We start from the raw sequence: 19,853 nt of genomic DNA, 5'->3' as shown, positions 1-19,853 counted from the left end.
TTTTTTTTTTTTTTTTTTTTTTTATATATATTTTTGTCAGTTAAATTTTAAATATTTCCTGGGTGGAGCTTAGTGGTCACATGACTTTGCCCCCACCCACTGACTCCTCCCTTAGTGTTGCCCTGGGTTGTGTGGCTTGCGGTAGTTTATGGAATATTTTCCTTTCCTCTGTGGTAATACCGTCTCACTGTTATGTTGTGGACATTGATCATTTTATCGCACAGTAAAATCTTTTATGGCCGCCCCGGCTGGATCATTGGCCGTTAATGACCGGCTTGTACGGCTTGGCTGAGTCACGCTCTTTACTTAGGGAATTGAATCAGGAAATATCACTGTCTATAAGGGGTTTTATAAGCCACAATGGAGGGTGGTAAAATAGAACCCGGGGAAATTCTTATTGAGTCATGTGTCAGGGTTTTATAGTGTATACTGTCAGTGTAGGTATGTCAGTGACCCATATTATGTTCTTGCACATAGGAGCAGTATTATAGTAGTTATGATGTGTATAGGTAGAAAAAAGTCCAAGCACTCACCGGATGAAATGATTTTTTTCTACCTATACACATCATATTGCCCTTGTCTCTGTTTGAGCACCGTGGCCATTGATCAGTGCACCTTCTTAAGCCCCTTATCCGACTTCAGCGCACAGCCACTGTTTGAGCAGTATTCAGACAGTGCCGGCACCTGTATCTTCCTTAAATAGTAGTTTTATTCCTGTATATAGGAGCAGTATTATAGTAGTTATATTCTTGTACATAGGAGCAGTATTATAGTAGTTATATTCTTGTATATAGGAGCAGTATTATAGTAGTTATATTCTTGTATATAGGAGCAGTATTATAGTAGTTATATTCTTGTATATAGGAGCAGTATTATAGTAGTTATATTCTTGTATATAGGAGCAGTATTATAGCAGTTATATTCTTGTATATAGGAGCAGTATTATAGTAGTTATATTCTTGTACATAGGAGCAGTATTATAGTAGTTATATTCTTGTATATAGGAGCAGTATTATAGTAGTTATATTCTTGTATATAGGGGCAGTATTATAGTAGTTATATTCCTGTATATAGAAGCAGTATTATAGTAGTTATATTCTTGTATATAGGGAGCACTATTATAGTATGTATATTCTTGTATATAGAAGCAGTATTATAGTAGTTATGGTTCAGGGAAGAAAGAGAACGCTGCACCTCACACCTATGGCTGACACCAATAGCGCAATACCTTATCCAGACTTGTTCTGTTTGGGGGCGGCTTCATCCGCCGGCGGTGCTGGCTGGGAGTTTTTTGGGGGGGCATTTTTGGGTCTGGTCCTGTGGCATGGGGGTCGCAGGGCCGTTCCATGGCCTCCCTTCCCTGACTGTGCACGCCTGCGGGGGTGGTGGTCACTGACCGACACAGTGTGGACTTAGTGTAGGGACCCATGTGTATCAGATACCTGCACACGGTACATGGGGCAGTGTGGCTTGATCAATTCATACACAAAATTCTGATGTTTTTTATGCAGCCGAGAGGTACTAGTATCAGCCATAGGTGTGAGGTGCAACACTCTTTTTCTTCCCTGAACCGTATTATAGTAGTTATATTCTTGTACATAGGAGGAGTATTGTAGTAGTTATATTCCTGTATATAGGAGCAGTATTATTAGTAGTTATATTCTTGTATATAGGAGCAGTATTATAGTAGTTATGTGCAGTATGCGGGAGAAATTCAAGCACTCACCGTTGTTATCTTCCAAGTCTTTATTACGTAGAGATCATAGCAGGGAGGGGATGGTGGATCAGTGAAGGTGCAGGCGCATCACCTGGGATAGCTATTTCGGGACTCCTCCCTTCCTCTAGCCAGTTTATAGTAGTTATATTCTTGTATATAGCAACAGTATTATAGTAGTTATATTCTTGTATATAGGAGCAGTATTATAGTAGTTATATTCTTGTATATAGGAGGCAGTATTATAGTAGTTATATTCTTTTATATAGGAGCAGTATTATAGTAGTTATATTCTTGTATATAGGAGGCAGTATTATAGTAGTTATATTCTTGTATATAGGAGGCAGTATTATAGTAGTTATATTCCTGTATATAGGAGCAGTATTATAGTAGTTATATTCTTGTATGTAGGAGTAGTATTTTAGTAGTTATATTCTTGTATATAGGAGCAGTATTATAGTAGTTATATTCTTTTATATAGGAGCAGTATTATAGTAGTTATATTCCTGTATATAGGAGCAGTATTATAGTAGTTATATTCTCGTATATAGGAGCAGTATTATAGTAGTTATATTCTTGTATATAGGGGCAGTATTATAGTAGTTATATTCTTGTATATAGGAGCAGTATTATAGTAGTTATACGAACTGGAGAGAATGGAACCGCTGCACATCCCATCTATGGCTGATACTAATGCCGCTAGGCCTATATTAAAAATCAACACCAGAGTGTCTGTATATGAATTGATCAAGCCATATTGCCCCGTGTACCACCGCGCAGGTCCTCTGGTCCACACGGGTCCCTACGCTAACTCCACACCGTGTCGGTCAGCGACCGCCAACCCCGCAAAGCGTGCACGTACAGGGAAGGGAGGCCATGGAACGGCCCTGCAACCCCAATGTCACAGGACCAGACCCAAAAAGCCCCACCAAAACCCAGCCAGCACCACCGGCGGGGAAGGCTGCCCCCAAACGACACAAGTATGGATATGGTATTACACTTACCATTGCTGCTCTCACAGAATGGGGAAGACATAGGGTCCAGACATGTGAGCACAGGCATATCCTGCTAATTTTGGTCATGTGGGTCTTATAAAGGAGTGCTAGCTGTTCAGAGAGGGAGAACTGTAAAACACGAACTGGAGAGAATGGAACCGCTGCACATCCCATCTATGGCTGATACTAATGCCGCTAGGCCTTTCTGTTTGCTGCAGCTATGGTGAGTGTAATTCCTTATCCAGACTTGTGCTGTTTGGGGGCGACCTTCTCCACCGGCGGTGCTGGCCGGGTTCTGGTGTGGTGTTTTTGGGTCTGGTCCTGTGGCATGGGGGTCGCAGGGCCGTCCCATGGCCCCGTTCCCTGGCTGTGCACGCCTGCGGGGTTGGTGGCCACTGACTGGCACGGTATGGACTTAGTGTAGGGACCCATGTGTATCAGATACCGGCACGAGGTACATGGGGCAGTGTGGCTTGATCAATTCATACACAAAATTCTGATGTGTTTTTTATTTAGCCTAGGGGCACTAGTATCAGCCATAGGTGTGAGGTGCAGCACTCTGTTTCTTCCCTGAACCGCATTATAGTAGTTATATTCTTGTACATAGGGGGCAGTATTATAGTAGTTATATTCTTGTATATAGGAGCAGTATTATAGTAGTTATATTCTTGTATATAGGAGCAGTATTATAGTAGTTATATTCCTGTATATAGGAGCAGTATTATAGTAGTTATATTCTTGTATATAAGAGGCAGTATTATAGTAGTTATATTCTTGTATATAGGAGCAGTATTATAGTAGTTATATTCTTGTACTGTATAAAGGAGCAGTAGTTAGCTACTAATACTATTCTCTTTGGGGGTTCATTGTCACTGGAAGGTATTCTATCAGACATGGTGAGATAGACTGTAGTGTTATGGTGTGCGGCTCTTGTCCCTCTCCTCCTGGATGCTATATACTGAGCACATTACACAATACAGGGCTGGAGGGGATTGCGTGTCTTTCCTTTAAATATATGTTTCACTTTAATTTCTGAAATGTATTTCTCATGTAATTCAGGAAAGTTTATTATCATGTATACTGCGGCTGGAGTTTCCCTGTGCTGTATGTAGCAGAGCTGGAGAAGCTTCCTTCTATTACAGGACATTTAGCTTTGTTAGTATAGTCAGAGGTATTCCAGTATCGCTGATCACTGCTGATCTCAGATGGGGGTAGTAGTGTGTTGTATCTGGAATGCATCTGATCTGGTAGAGGCCTTTGGGCTGGGGTGCCGTCTCTATATTATTATCACACAATAATCCTATAAAGCACGGAGTGCTGAGCTATAAGTTGTGTAATACACTGCCCTGTTATATACGGCATAAGGAAGTGATGGCCGCTATCCATGTTAGGGTGAAGTGACAGAGACAGATTTCAGCCCTTGCTTGTATAGTGGGGAGTGATAACCATTCACTGATTATAACATACAGCGGCTGTCTGATCTGACGGCAAATACTAGATGGTACCTATCCCCAATGGTCATATTATAGGTATACCAAGTATGTCACTGCTGCTGCCCCCTCCTTACATTGAGAAGCCACTGCCATGGTTGTAGCAGAGAAGATCCAGCAATTATCATATAGACCCCATATAATACACAGCAGTTATCATATAGACCCTATATAATACACAGCGGTTATCATATAGCCCCCATATAATACACAGCGGTTATCATATAGCCCCCATATAATACACAGCGGTTATCATATAGACCCCATATAATACAGCGGTTATCATATAGACCCCATATAATACACAGCGGTTATCATATAGACCCCATATATTATACAGCCGTTATCATATAGACCCCATATAATACACAACGGTTATCATATAGACCCCATATTATACACAGCAGTTATCATTACAGACTCTATATAATACACAGCAGTTATCATATAGACCCCATATAATACAGCAGTTATCATATAGAACCCATATTATACACAGCAGTTATCATATAGGCCCTATATAATACACAGCAGTTATCATATAGACTCCATATAATACAGCAGTTATCATATAGATCCCATATAATAGACAGCAGTTATCATATAGGCCCTATATAATAGACAGCAGTTATTATGTAGACCCCATATAATACAGCAGTTATCATATGGAACCAATATTATACACAGCAGTTATCATATAGACATCATATAATACACAGCAGTTATTATATAGACCCCATATAATACACAGCAGTTATCATATAGACCCTATATAATACACAGCGGTTATCATATAGACCCCATATAATACACAGCGGTTATCATATAGCCCCCATATAATACACAGCAGTTATCATATAGCCCCCATATAATATACAGCAGTTATCATATAGGCCCTTTATAATACACAGCAGTTATCATATAGATTCCATATAATACACAGCAGTTATCATATAGACCCCATATAATACACAGCAGTTATCATATAGACCCCATATAATACACAGCAGTTATCATATAGCCCCCATATAATACACAGCAGTTATCATATAGGCCCTTTATAATACACAGCAGTTATCATATAGATCCCATATAATACACATCAGTTATCATATAGATCCCATATAATACACAGCAGTTATCATATAGATCCTATATAATACACAGCAGTTATCATATAGATCCTATATAATACACAGCAGTTATCATATAGATCCCATATAATACACATCAGTTATCATATAGACCCCATATAATACACAGCAGTTATCATATAGACCCCATATAATACACAGCAGTTATCATATAGACCCCATATAATACAGCAGTTATCATATAGGCCCTATATAATACACAGCAGTTATCATATAGACCCCATTATACAGTGGTTATCATATAGGCTCCATATAATACAGCAGTTATCATATAGCCCCTATATAATAACCAGCCAGTGTCCATCCCTTACATAGCCAGTCATCGTCATATATTCGTAGTGACCTTTGTAAAGCCGTATTTTACGGTTATTCTGTAATCCAGCCGTTCTTTTCTATGCCGGATTATATGGAGTCATGTATGAGAGGCCTGAGCAGAGGACTGGTGATTTAGTGTAATGTTTTACAGATCGCATGGCTTGTGACCTCTATAGAGAAATGACCCTCAGGGTATTATGGGATGCAGGCACGTTTATGTCACATTCTGCATTACACTTACACCACCGTTTAGTTGCACGCTCTGGCAGTGAGCCTTGTGCATTTGCAGCGCCAGAAAATGCAGACACGCTGAGTGAGTTGCACATGGCCGAGCCTTGCTTTACATTACTACATGAGGATTTGTAATGTGTCGTCGGTTGTGACAAACACACCGCGTGTAGTAATGTCACCACACTCACTCATTACTTGTCGTAACGCAGCTTTGGGGTTTAGCTGTCTGCTGCAACCAAAGTGACCGTGTAACCACCAGAAACAACAGGGCACCTCCAGCCATCACACACTGCTTATAGTACTAGAGATATGCTGTAGGGGGCGCTCCTGCACCAGGGCCTGGGGGTGACTGCAACCTTAGTATTTTGGTTCCCTTAGTCCCTGCACCAGGCATAACCCACTGGGACAGATTAACGGGGTACTGATCGGTGTCAGAAAGTTATATAAACTTGTAATTTACTTCTATTTCAAAATCTCATGTATTCCAGTACTTATCAGCTGCTATACGTCCTGCAGGAAGTGGTTTATTCTTTCCTGTCTGACACAGTGTTCTCTGCTGCCACCTCTGTCTATGTCAGGAATTGTCCAGAGCAGGAGAGGTTTTCTGTTCAATCTTTTTATTGAAAATTTTTTTCAAAAGTATTTTAACAAATGCCCAATAAAACATGTATTTGTACAAAAAGCGGCATAGTAGGGTTTTCTATGGGGATTTGCTACTGCTATGGACAGTTCCTGACATGGACAGAGGTGGCAACAGGGAGCGCTGTGTCAGACTGGAAAGAATACACCTCTTCCTGCAGAACACACAGTAGCTGATAAGTACTGAAAGACATGAGATTTTTAAATAGAAGTAAATTAAAAAATCTATATAACTTTCTGAAACCAGTTGATTTGAAAGAAAAACATTTAACTTTAACTACTAAACTTGGACTACACAGTCTACAGGTGAGTACGCTTACATGATATATCCCTGTTTCTCTCTGTAGGTTACAGTCTACAGGTGAAAGGGCTCTTGTGGATGTAGTGAGTGCCAATATCACTGATTATATATATATATATATATATATATATATATATATATATATATATATATATATATATATATATATATAATCTCGATCAGTCGTATGGCCAGGCTGCAGGAGTGATTGCTGAAATGAGAACCCAAGAAAAGCCGCGCTTCACTGGGTGAAACCAGAGAGACAAGGAACAGGGAGTAAAAAAAAAATACACTCACCTGTTATACACCTCTCCTCAATGTGAAGTGTCGCAGCTCCTGGTAGCGTTGGCCGGGCAGATACAGTACAGGCAGGACAGCAGAGGGTTCGCCTGCCCATTGTAGATCTTCCAAGGAGGTTTAGTCCAAAAAGAAAAATAATGCACTATATTTATACGTGTTTCGAGGTATAAGCCATCTCTTCGAGTCTGTCTTACTGTCATAACAAGACCAAGCATACATATATATATATATATATATATATGTATGTTTATGGAAAGAGGAAGTGGGTTTAAAGGTCGTGAGAAAGTAAACACCTAAAGATATATAGATGTACATATGTAAAACTGACACAGATCCAGTATTATAATGAATACCACTTATATAAGAAAAAAAACACAGACATGATCCCTAAATATGAAAACAAAAGGGATCGATATTAAACCAATTTGCTGGGTTGGTAAATGAATGGGGGCCCACATTGCTCATTGGAAACCTGGTGCATCAATAACCCCTTCTCTTCCTCATGTCTAATAATGTACTGTGTATACCAGGGGTGCACAACCTGACGCCCAACAGCACAGTTCCCAGCATTGAGAACCCAAATTTACCCGGCCTAGTGCTCCAGGGTAGTAGTATATAACTTATTGCTCTTGGCCATAATACTCACAGCCTTTCCATATTGTGACTACCTGGTGGGCTTGTGCTTATGCCAAGCAGCCAGTCTGTAGAAGCTGAGCTGCAGTATAAAGCATCAGTGATGGGGCTGATTTTAGTCTTTTCTCAGATGTGAGCTAGAGATGGTGTCTCTTTTATGCGTTACAGATGACCTGAGCGGTGACTGGCGACCATTGTCGGCCCGCTGTTTTCTGGTTTCCATCTGTAGATATTTGCTTAGGATCAGTGTATGACTCTGCTTCATGTTTGCTTTGTGTGAGAAGCCACCGATCAGCAGATCTGTCACATGGTGGGGTAGAGGTGTAAGGTTTGGAGGTCCCCCCCCCCCCCCCCCCACACACACATATATATACTGTGGCGGGGGGGATACTAGGATGCTTCGCAGTTGCTCTTGGCTCTCCTATCTCTCTCCATAGAGTACTCATGTATGCTCAGTCAGGCTGAGTGTATAGTCTGGAAATCCTGATAATCCGGCAAGATGATAATAAATCCTATGCAGTGTTGTCAGGTGATGTATCACTATGTTACATGTGTGACTGTATATAGTAATCCAGAACCTGAACCTTCTAGAATATTCCTGACTATCGGACGTTGGCGCGAGAACTGCACGGTGTCTCGTGAAGGTCTTACATAATGTCAGGGTTTTATAGACCTCATATATTCCGTTTACAGCCTCGTGGACTCAATAAGTCATCTATTATGTTACTGACATAGGATCATAGTCCAGAAGAGTCCCTGTAATCTGGCATCTGATAGTCCAGAACCACTAGATGATAGTCCAGGAGGGTCCCTGTTATCTGGCATCTGATAGTCCAGAACCTCTAGATGATAGTCCAGGAGAATCCTTGTAATCTGGCATTTAATAGTCCAGAACCTCTAGATGATAGTAAAGGAGAGTCCCTGTAATCTGGCATCTGATAGTCCAGAACCAATAGATCATAGTCCAGGAGAGTCACTGTAATCTGGCATCTGATAGTCTAGGAGAGTCCCTGTAATTTGGCATCTGATAGTCCAGGAGAGCCACTGTAATCTGGCATCTGATAGTCCAGGAGAGCCACTGTAATCTGGCATCTGATAGTCCAGGAGAGTCACTGTAATCTGGCATCTGATAGTCCAGGAGAGTCCCTGTAATCTGGCATCTGATAGTCCAGGAGAGTCCCTGTAATCTGGCATCTGATAGTCCAGGAGAGTCATTGTAATCTGGCATCTGATAGTCCAGGAGAGTCCCTGTAATCTGGCATCTGATAGTCCAGGAGAGTCATTGTAATCTGGCATCTGATAGTTCAGGAGAGTCACTGTAATCTGGCATCTGATAGTTCAGGAGAGTCACTGTAATCTGGCATCTGATAGTCCAGGAGAGTCACTGTAATCTGGCATCTGATAGTCCAGGAGAGCCACTGTAATCTGGCATCTGATAGTCCAGGAGAGTCCCTGTAATCTGGCATCTGATAGTCCAGGAGAGTCCCTGTAATCTGGCATCTGATAGTCCAGGAGAGTCACTGTAATCTGGCATCTAATAGTCCAGAACCAATAGATCATAGTCCAGGAGAGTCACTGTAATCTGGCGTCTGATAGTCCAGGAGAGTCACTGTAATCTGGCATCTGATAGTCCAGGAGAGTCCCTGTAATCTGGCATCTGATAGTCCAGAACCAATAGATCATAGTCCAGGAGAGTCACTGTAATCTGGCATCTGATAGTCCAGGAGAGTCACTGTAATCTGGCATCTGATAGTCCAGGAGAGTCCCTGTAATCTGGCATCTGATAGTCCAGGAGAGCCACTGTAATCTGGCATCTGATAGTCCAGGAGAGTCCCTGTAATCTGGCATCTGATAGTCCAGGAGAGTCATTGTAATCTGGCATCTGATAGTTCAGGAGAGTCACTGTAATCTGGCATCTGATAGTTCAGGAGAGTCCCTGTAATCTGGCATCTGATAGTCCAGGAGAGTCACTGTAATCTGGCATCTAATAGTCCAGAACCAATAGATCATAGTCCAGGAGAGTCACTGTAATCTGGCGTCTGATAGTCCAGGAGAGTCACTGTAATCTGGCATCTGATAGTCCAGGAGAGTCCCTGTAATCTGGCATCTGATAGTCCAGGAGAGCCACTGTAATCTGGCATCTGATAGTCCAGGAGAGTCACTGTAATCTGGCATCTGATAGTCCAGAACCAATAGATCATAGTCCAGGAGAGTCACTGTAATCTGGCGTTTGATAGTCCAGGAGAGTCACTGTAATCTGGCGTCTGATAGTCCAGGAGAGTCCCTGTAATCTGGCGTCTGATAGTCCAGGAGAGTCCCTGTAATCTGGCATCTGATAGTCCAGGAGAGTCACTGTAATCTGGAATCTGATAGTCCAGGAGAGTCCCTGTAGTCTGGCATCTGATAGTCCAGGAGAGTCACTGTAATCTGGCATCTGATAGTCCAGGAGAGTCACTGTAATCTGGCGTCTGATAGTCCAGGAGAGTCCCTGTAGTCTGGCATCTGATAGTTCAGGAGAGTCACTGTAATCTGGCATCTGATAGTCCAGAACCAATAGATCATAGTCCAGGAGAGTCACTGTAATCTGGCATCTGATAGTTCAGGAGAGTCCCTGTAATCTGGCATCTGATAGTCCAGGAGAGTCACTGTAATCTGGCATCTGATAGTCCAGGAGAGTCACTGTAATCTGGCATCTGATAGTTCAGGAGAGTCCCTGTAATCTGGCATCTGATAGTCCAGGAGAGCCCTTTAATCTGGTGCCTGAGCTCAGAGATGCTGGATCAGGGACGGGCAGAATAGTAGAAACTTGAGAAGGCAACTAGGAGTCTAATAAGAAAGTTGCCTACCAGGGCATGCTGGGTGTTGTAGTTTCCATCAGCTAAAGACTGGTCATGTGACTTTTCAGAAAGGTGTAAGATTTAGTGATGAGCTTGTGGTCGCTGCCAGTGTGAATGAGCAGGGCTTCAGTGTAAAGCATCAGGGGAGGTATCATCTGCAGCCTGCCTGTCATGTGACCTTTATACATAGATGTGTTGCAGTGTAAAGCATGGAGGAGGGATATCACCCTGAGACTATTATTAGACAATGGTTGGGTCTCGCAGGCGTAAAAACATTATATTATATTATGGCTTTATTTAATCCATAAAGGCATGCTGGGAGTTGTAGTTCTGTCACAGATGTTACAGTCCTGAGGATACAGACAGAACATTTCTACTACATCCAGACGTACGGGAAGCTTGGTAAAACCCATGACCTGGGTGATGTATTCGTTCATATGAGAGACTAGAATATCTCCTGTTTAGGTGTACTGTGCCTTTAAAGTGACTCTGCTTCTTCTCCCCTGAGTAGTAATGTGTGGGCTCTCTTACTATGGTACGTGCGTGCTCCATGCCTATAACTAGTAAATAGCCCGGGGACGCATGTGAACTCTGAGGATGATGAATGTGAGCGCTGAGAGATGGTGAAAGCTACTACAGTTACCATGTGATCAGTCGCTGCCGCTACCGTGTAACTCTCTACAGTAGTTAGTGGATGGCGCCGCTCCATTTTCATTCTGTCTGGAAGGGGCTGGTTCTTATTGAGGAGAGTCTTGCAATGCTTCATGGGAAAATATGCAAATGAGCTCCTTATTCTATAGTTACCATGAGATCCGTCATCGCCAATCGCTGCTGCTTCCATGTAATCCTGGATGTAGTAGTTAGTGGATGGCGCCGATCCATATACTGTCTGGAGGGGGCTGGTTCTCATTGAGGAGAGTCAAGCAATGCTCCATGGGAAAATAATATGCAAATTAGCGTGTGTGTGTGTGTAATATATATATATACACACACACTGTATGTATGTATGTAGCCTGTATATGTGTGTATGTATGTGTGTGTATATGTATGTATGTAGCCTGTGTATGTTTGTATGTATGTATGTATGCATGTATGCTTGTCGCCTGTATGTGTTTGTGTGTGTATGTGTGTTGTCTGTATATGTATTTAGCCTGTGTGTGTGTGTATATATAATATATATGTATATGTATGTAGCCTGTATATGTATGTATGTGTGCGTGTGTGTGTATATGTATGTAAGTAGCCTGTATATATATGTGTGTGTATGTATGTAGCCTGTATATATATGTGTGTATGTATGTAGCCTGTATATATATGTGTGTGTATGTATGTAGCCTGTATATATATGTGTGTGTATGTATGTAGCCTGTATATGTATGTGTGTATGTATGTAGCCTGTATATGTATGTGTGTATGTATGTAGCCTGTATATGTGTGTATGTATGTAGCCTGTATGTGTGTGTATGTATGTAGCCTGTATGTGTGTGTATGTATGTAGCCTGTATGTGTGTGTATGTATGTAGCCTGTATGTGTGTGTATGTATGTATGCAGCCTGTGTGTGTATATGTATGTCACCTGTATGTTTGTGTGTGTATGTGTGTTGTCTGTATATGTATTTAGCCTGCATATGTATGGCTATATCCTGTAAATGTGTGTATGTGTGTGTGTTGTCTGTTTTTGTTTGTGTAGCTTGTATATGTATGTATGTAGCCTATATATGTGTATATATGTATCTTGTATGTCAGCCTACACTGCTTATAGTGCTCTTAGTTAGGTGTGTACGTTTATAACGGACTGTACTGTGACATGGTGGATCTCATGGGGATTATCCGTGTCCATGTTATGTTATTCACAGACCCTCCAGGCTTTGTTTTTATTAAGCTTCTTGTTTCCTTTATACTTATAGGTTAACGGGACCCAGCGGCACTGTGACCGACGGCCCCGGGAATTACAAGTATAAGACCAAGTGTACCTGGCTGATTGACGGAGGGTAAGTCCTGTGCAGAGTCCTGCTTTATGTACTGCTATAATCATATATTGGTTGTTAAAGAGGTTATCCCAGGATTTAGGTATATCCCTCGTAGTGGAGGACTAGCTGGCTGATAGGTATTACCTGTCCTCCGAAGGAATGCTCGGACATTACTCGTGCAGTATATTCTAATGCATTAGGATATACAGTACACAGAGGGCTTTGTATCATCACGGTGGTAGCTCTGGATCAGAGGAGCAGGGGCCAGGGCTTGCACAGCCCTGCAGTATCGGGGACAGGTAAGAATGCTTTGTTTATTATTTTCCCGCACCCCTCTGCCTTCCTCCTTTTTTCAATTTCAAGGGTCTTCTCCTTAAAGGGGTAGTGCACCAAAAATAAATTTCTTTCAAATCAACTGCTGCCATGAAGTGCCAGAGATTTGTAATTTACTTCTATAAAAAAAAATCTCAAGCCTTCCAGTACTTATCAGCTGCTGTATGCCCAGCAGGAAGTGGTATTATTTCCAGTCTGGAGAGCAGGAGAGGTTTTCTATGGGGATTTGCTCCTTCTCTGGAGAGTTACTTACATGGACAGAGGAGGCAACAGAGAGCACTGTGTCAGACAGGAAAGAAAACACCACTTCCTGCTGAACACACAGCAGCTGATAATACTGGAAGGCTTGAGATTTTTTAATAGAAGTAAATTACAAATCTCTGGCACTTCATGGCAGCAGTTGATTTGAAAGAATTTTTTTTTTGGTGCACTACCCCTTTAAATTTGGTTTGCCTGCAGAAAACACTAATCCCCTCTCTGCAGGATAATACATGAGTGTCTGGTTAGTGGTGGTCCTACTGATAGAGAGAACAGGGGTCCTGCAGTATCCCTTAGACCTGCGCGTTGGTCAGACCTTGTGTGCAAGACAAATCTAGCAGAGTGCTGTACAGGAGTCTGCTTTCTTATAGCAGAATGGAGAAGGCTGGAGAGCCCACCCTCCCAATACCCCGCCCCCGCTCTTCATCATAAGTAAGGGTGTATTTACACAGAGATTTATCTGACAGATTTAGAAGCCAAAGCCAAAAATAGATTTCAAAAGAGAAGAAATCTCATTCTATATGACCTGTTCTCTGTTAAGTCTGTTCCTGGCTTTGGCTTCAAAAATTTGTCAGCTAAATCTGTCTGTGTAAAGGCACCCTAAGACACAAACAGTAATCCCAGAGCCGTAACAATGTACACAGTGTTCTCGTGCTGGACTCACAAGGTAAATAACACAACCTCAGCCCAAAGTCTAAAGGTGAGGAGGAAGTAGCTGCATGATACTACCCTCGGACATCCCACTCCTCATAGGGTATCCATTATTCTTGTGTGATATCCAACATGCCCCCAGTCTATTAACCAGACATGTATATTACACATTAATTTATTTATTGTTTTCTATTCATGCTGTGTGCATGTATTTGTAGGATACCATAGGATAAATATACAGTGGTGCCTTGGATTACGAGCATAATTCGTTCTGGGACCGTGTTTGTAATCCAAATCCACTCTTAAACAAAAGCAAATTTTCCCATAAGGAATCATTGAAATGCAGACAATTGGTTCCACACCCCAAAAATAAAGATTTTTTTATTCTGAATAACATGTAAAACAAACATTTAGAAAGCTGGATGTGTCATATAATAAGGTACTGTAGAGTATAGCCAAGCAGCATGTGGAGAATAATGTATAGTAAGGGCATAAGAATGAAAAAACAGCAGCAGTTTGTAGATACAGGATGGAGGTGCAGATTCCCATAATGCAGTAGCGTAGTACAACAAGCTAGAATAGAGAAGGAGGGCTGCTGTCAGAGGTCTGTGTGGTCACATGACGGCAAGGGGTGGGTGTTCAACCTGGACCAATCAGGAAGTGAGAATCAGAGTTGTGCAGGAAGACAGTGACAGAAACTTTCCTATACAGCAGTGTGATTGGCTGAGTGTAAGTGCAGGCACATTATAGCAACAGTGTGTATAGCTGAGTGTGAGAGCAGGCACATTATAGCAGTAATGGAGAGGATGGGAAACACAAGGGCTGACCGAGACTGCAGGAAGGAATGAGCAGGACATATGTGGGCACATACATGCAGCACTCTCTGTCCGGGGAAAGAGGGGTTACAGCTATGGAGAGATTACCTCCACAGTCCTGTCCCCTGATGTAAGCCCCAGCCTGAAGTGGATCTGCTATGATTTGGAAGGTGAGGGAGACTTCCTGGGTCAGAGTACAGGGCTGTAGACCCCGCTATGCAGACCATACCCCTCCCCCAGTCCCCCTTCCACCCAGTACAGGGAGCTCTTAAACCAAAGCAATGCTCCTAAACCAAGTCACAATTTTGAAAAACTATGAGCTCTTCTTGCAAAACACTCTCAATCCAAGTTACTCGTAAACCAAGGTACCACTGTGTGTTGGTATACACACATACACACACCCATACAGTGGTACCTCAGTTCTCAAATTCCTCTATGATTGAATAATTCATATTCAAAACACAGTTTCCCCAAAGTTTTGCTCGGGACTTTGGTCGGTATCTGAACCAACCTGGGTGAGATACCAGTTATCAATGGTAAACCTGTGTATACAGAAAGCTTCTACTCCTGAGGGGCCAGTGTCTGTACTACTACTGACCTGGAGGCATACAGTGTATGTAACAGCTCAGTTTCCCTGCCAGGCAGGGGCTATGCACAGCATCACCACACTCTTGAGTTGGAAACCCCATTTAGAGCTGAGATTCCCTTCATTATGAGGGGATTCCCCACTCCTGTATAGTAATAAGAGTTCACTGCTACTTACTGTTTTTCCAGAGGAGGTAAGTTGTAATGTTGTTGCATCACCGCTTAACTCTTTACTTCTGTGGGCCGGGCGCCTGACCCATGGAGTGTAAAAGCCAATACAACAGATTAACACTATTCCCTATGGGAAAACTTAGGTCGCTTCTCAAACTGCTCACTTCTGGAACAGCCTTCTAGAACAGGTTGTGTTCATGATCAGAGGTATGCGTGTGTATATATATATATATATATATATATATATATATATATATATATACACTACCGTTCAAAAGTTTGGGGTCACATTGAAATGTCCTTATTTTTTAAGGAAAAGCACTGTACTTTTCAATGAAGATTACTTTAAACTAGTCCTAACTTTAAACAAATACACTCTATACATTGCTAATGTGGTAAATGACTATTCTAGCTGCAAATGTCTGGTTTTTGGGGCAATATCTACATAGGTGTATAGAGGCCCATTTCCAGCAACTATCACCCCAGTGTTCTAATGGTACAATGTGTTTGCTCATTGGCTCAGAAGGCTAATTGATGATTAGAAAACCCTTGTGCAATCATGTTCACACATCTGAAAACAGTCTAGCTCGTTACAGAAGCTACAAAACTGACCTTCCTTTGAGCAGATTGTGTTTCTGGAGCATCACATTTGTGGGGTCAATTAAATGCTCAAAATGGCCAGAAAAAGAGAACTTTCATCTGAAACTCGACAGTCTATTCTTGTTCTTAGAAATGAAGGCTATTCCATGCGAGAAATTGCTAAGAAATTGAAGATTTCCTACAACAGTGTGTACTACTCCCTTCAGAGGACAGCACAAACAGGCTCTAACCAGAGTAGAAAAAGAAGTGGGAGGCAGCGTTGCACAACTAAGCAAGAAGATAAGCACATTAAAATCTCTAGTTTGAGAAACAGACGCTTCACAGGTCCCCAACTGGCATCTTCATTAAATAGTACCCGCAAAACACCAGTGTCATCATCTACAGTGAAGAGGCGGCTGCTGGATTTTGGGCTTCAGGGCAGAGTGGCAAAGAAAAAGCCATATCTGAGACTGGCCCATAAAAGAAAAAGATTAAGATGGGCAAAAGAACACAGACATTGGACAGAGGAAGACTGGAAAAAAGTGTTGTGGACGGATGAATCCAAGTTTGAGATGTTTGGATCACAAAGAAGAATGTTTGTGAGACGCAGAACAAATGAAAAGATGCTGGAAGAATGCCTGACGCCATCTGTTAACCCATAGCTGCACCAGGACGTTACTGAACGTCCTCGTGCCGCTATGGGAGTTCAGAGGGGGGTCGCGCGGCGACCCCCCTCTGAACTGCCGTGATCCCGGGTGCCGCATGTAGCCCGGGATCGCGGCTATTAGTGGGCACGGTCCGATCGCCGTGCCCGCTAATTAAGTACTTAGAAGCAGCTGTCAAAGTTGACAGCTGCTTCTAAATACTTGCTCATATCCATCCCTGGTGGTCTAGTGGGGGGATCGCCCCCCTGTGGCGCGATTGCGGGGGGGGCGATCCCCGCATCCATCCCGGGCGGGGTCTGCGCCGTAATGGCGCTGATCCCGGCTCGGCATTCTATTCCTTTTGGCTGCAGCAGCCAAAAGTAATAGAACACCGATCTCATGGATTCATGCAGTATAACTATACTGCATGGATCTCTATGAGAGATCAGAGTGCATATACTAGAAGTCCCCAGGGGGAATAACCCTAACCCCAGGGGGGCTTCTAGTATATGTGTAAAGTAAAAGAAAAATGTATTTTTAATAACACAAAATCCCCTCCCCTAATAAGTCTGAATCACCCCCCTTTCCCCATTTTATAAATAAAAATAAATAAATAAATTAATAAACAAATATGTTTGCTATCGCCGCATGCGTAATCGCCCGAACTATTAATTAATCACATTCCTGATCTCGCACGGTAAACGGCGTCAGCGCAAAAAAATCCCAAAGTGCAAAATTGCGCATTTTTGGTCGCATCAAATCCAGAATAATTGTAATAAAAAGCGATCAAAAAGTCATATATGCGCAATCAAGGTACCGATAGAAAGATCACATCATGGCGCAAAAAATGACACCTCACACAGCCCCATAGACCAAAGGATAAAAGCGCTATAAGCATGGGAATGGAGCGATTTTAAGGAACATATATTTTCTTTAAAAGGTTTTAATTTTTTTACAAGCCATCAAATCAAATAAAAGTTATACATGTTACATATCGTTGTAATCGTAACAACTTAAGGAACATATATAACGAGTCAGTTTTACTCCAGGGCGAACGGAGTAAAAACAACCCCCCCCCCCCCAAATAAAAACATTTTTTTTTTCAATTTCACCACACATATAATTTTTTTCTGGTTTCCCGGCACATTTTAGGCAAAAATTACATCTGCCATAGCAAAGTACAATTAGTTGCGCAAAAAATAAGGGCTCATTTGGGTCTCTAGGTGGAAAAATGCAGGCGTTATGGCCTTATATACGCGAGGAGGGAAAAACGAAAATGCAAAAATGAAAACTGGCTGTGTCCCCTAAGAGTTAAGCATAGTGGAGGTCATGTGATGGTCTGGGGTTGCTTTGGTGCTGGTAAGGTGGGAGATTTGTACAGGGTAAAAGGGATTCTGAATAAGGAAGGCTATCACTCTGCAACGCCATGCCATACCCAATGGGCAGCGCTTGATTGGAGCCAATTTCATCCTACAACAGGACAATGACCCTAAACACCTCCAAATTGTGCAAGAAGTATTTACAGCAGAAGCAGCAGCTGGTATTCTATCATAGGTAATGGAGTGGCCAGCGCAGTCACCAGATCTGAACCCCATTGAGCTGTTGTGGGAGCAGCTTGACCGTATGGTACGCCAGAAGTGCCCATCCAACCAATCCAACTTGTGGGAGCTGCTTCTAGAAGCGTGGGGGGCAATTTCTCCAGCTTACCCCAACAGATTAATAGCTAGAATGCCAAAGGTGTGCAATGCTGTAATTGCTGCAAAAGGAGGATTCTTTGACGAAAGCAAAGTTTGATGTAAAAACAATGTTATTTCACATACAAATCATTATTTCTAACCTTGTCAATGTCTTGACTCTATTTTCTATTCATTTCACAACGTATATGGTGGTGAGTAAGTGTGACTTTTCATGGAAAACACAAAATAGTTTGGGTGACCCCAAACTTTTGAACGGTAGTATATATGTGTGTGTGTGTGTGTGTGTGTATGTGTGTATGTGTGTATATATATATACACACACACACACACTCACCGGCCACTTTATTAGGTACACCATGCTAGTAACGGGTTGGACCCCCTTTTGCCTTCAGATCTGCCTCAATTCTTCGTGGCATAGATACAACAAGGTGCTGGAAGCTTCCTCAGAGATTTTGGTCCATATTGACATGATAGCATCACACAGTTGCCGCAGATTTGTCGGCTGCACATCCATGATGCGAATCTCCCATTCCACCACATCCCAAAGATGCTCTATTGGATTGAGATCTGGTGACTGTGGAGGCCATTGGAGTATAGTGAACTCATTGTCATGTTCAAGAAACCAGTCTGAGATGATTCTAGCTTTATGACATGGCGCATTATCCTGCTGAAAGTAGCCATCAGATGTTGGGTACATTGTGGTCATAAAGGGATGGATATGGTCAGCAACAATACTAAGGTAGGCTGTGGCGTTGCAACGATGCTCAATTGGTACCAAGGGGCCCAAAGAGTGCCAAGAAAATATTCCCCACACCATGACACCACCACCACCAGCCTGAACCGTTGATACAAGGCAGGATGGATCCATGCTTTCATGTTGTTGACGCCAAATTCTGACCCTACCATCCGAATGTCGCAGCAGAAATCGAGACTCATCAGACCAGGCAACGTTTTTCCAATCTTCTACTGTCCAATTTCGATGAGCTTGTGCAAATTGTAGCCTCAGTTTCCTGTTCTTAGCTGAAAGGAGTGGCACCCGGTGTGGTCTTCTGCTGCTGTAGCCCATCTGCCTCAAAGTTCGATGTACTGTGCGTTCAGAGATGCTCTTCTGCCTACCTTGGTTGTAACGGTTGGCTATTTGAGTCACTGTTGCCTTTCTATCAGCTCGAACTAGTCTGCCCATTCTCCTCTGACCTCTGGCATCAACAAGGCATTTCCGCCCACAGAACTGCCGCTCACTGGAGGTTTTTTCTTTTTCGGACCATTCTCTGTAAACCCTAGAGATGGTTGTGCGTGAAAATCCCACTAGATTAGCAGTTTCTGAAATACTCAGACCAGCCCTTCTGGCACCAACAACCATGCCACGTTCAAAGGCACTCAAATCACCTTTCTTCCCCATACTGATGCTCGGTTTGAACTGCAGGAGATTGTCTTGACCATGTCTACATGCCTAAATGCACTGAGTTGCCGCCATGTGATTGGCTGATTAGAAATTAAGTGGTAACGTGCAGTTGGACAGGTGTACCTAATAAAGTGGCCGG

General features: G+C 42.4%; 1 protein-coding gene across 1 annotated transcript in view; it reads left to right on the top strand.

Moving 5' to 3' along the window:
* Window positions 1-19,853, top strand: part of ATRN (attractin) — a 112,763-nt gene that overhangs the window by 23,033 nt on the left and 69,877 nt on the right. The window contains exon 2 of the mRNA XM_069977220.1: window positions 12,517-12,600. Coding sequence (XP_069833321.1) covers window positions 12,517-12,600 — 84 coding nt within the window. The remainder of the gene's footprint in view (window positions 1-12,516; window positions 12,601-19,853) is intronic.

The sequence above is a fragment of the Dendropsophus ebraccatus genome, chromosome 7, assembly GCF_027789765.1.
Source record: "Dendropsophus ebraccatus isolate aDenEbr1 chromosome 7, aDenEbr1.pat, whole genome shotgun sequence".
NCBI lineage: Eukaryota > Metazoa > Chordata > Amphibia > Anura > Hylidae > Dendropsophus > Dendropsophus ebraccatus.
This window is presented reverse-complemented; position numbering and strand designations above follow the sequence as displayed.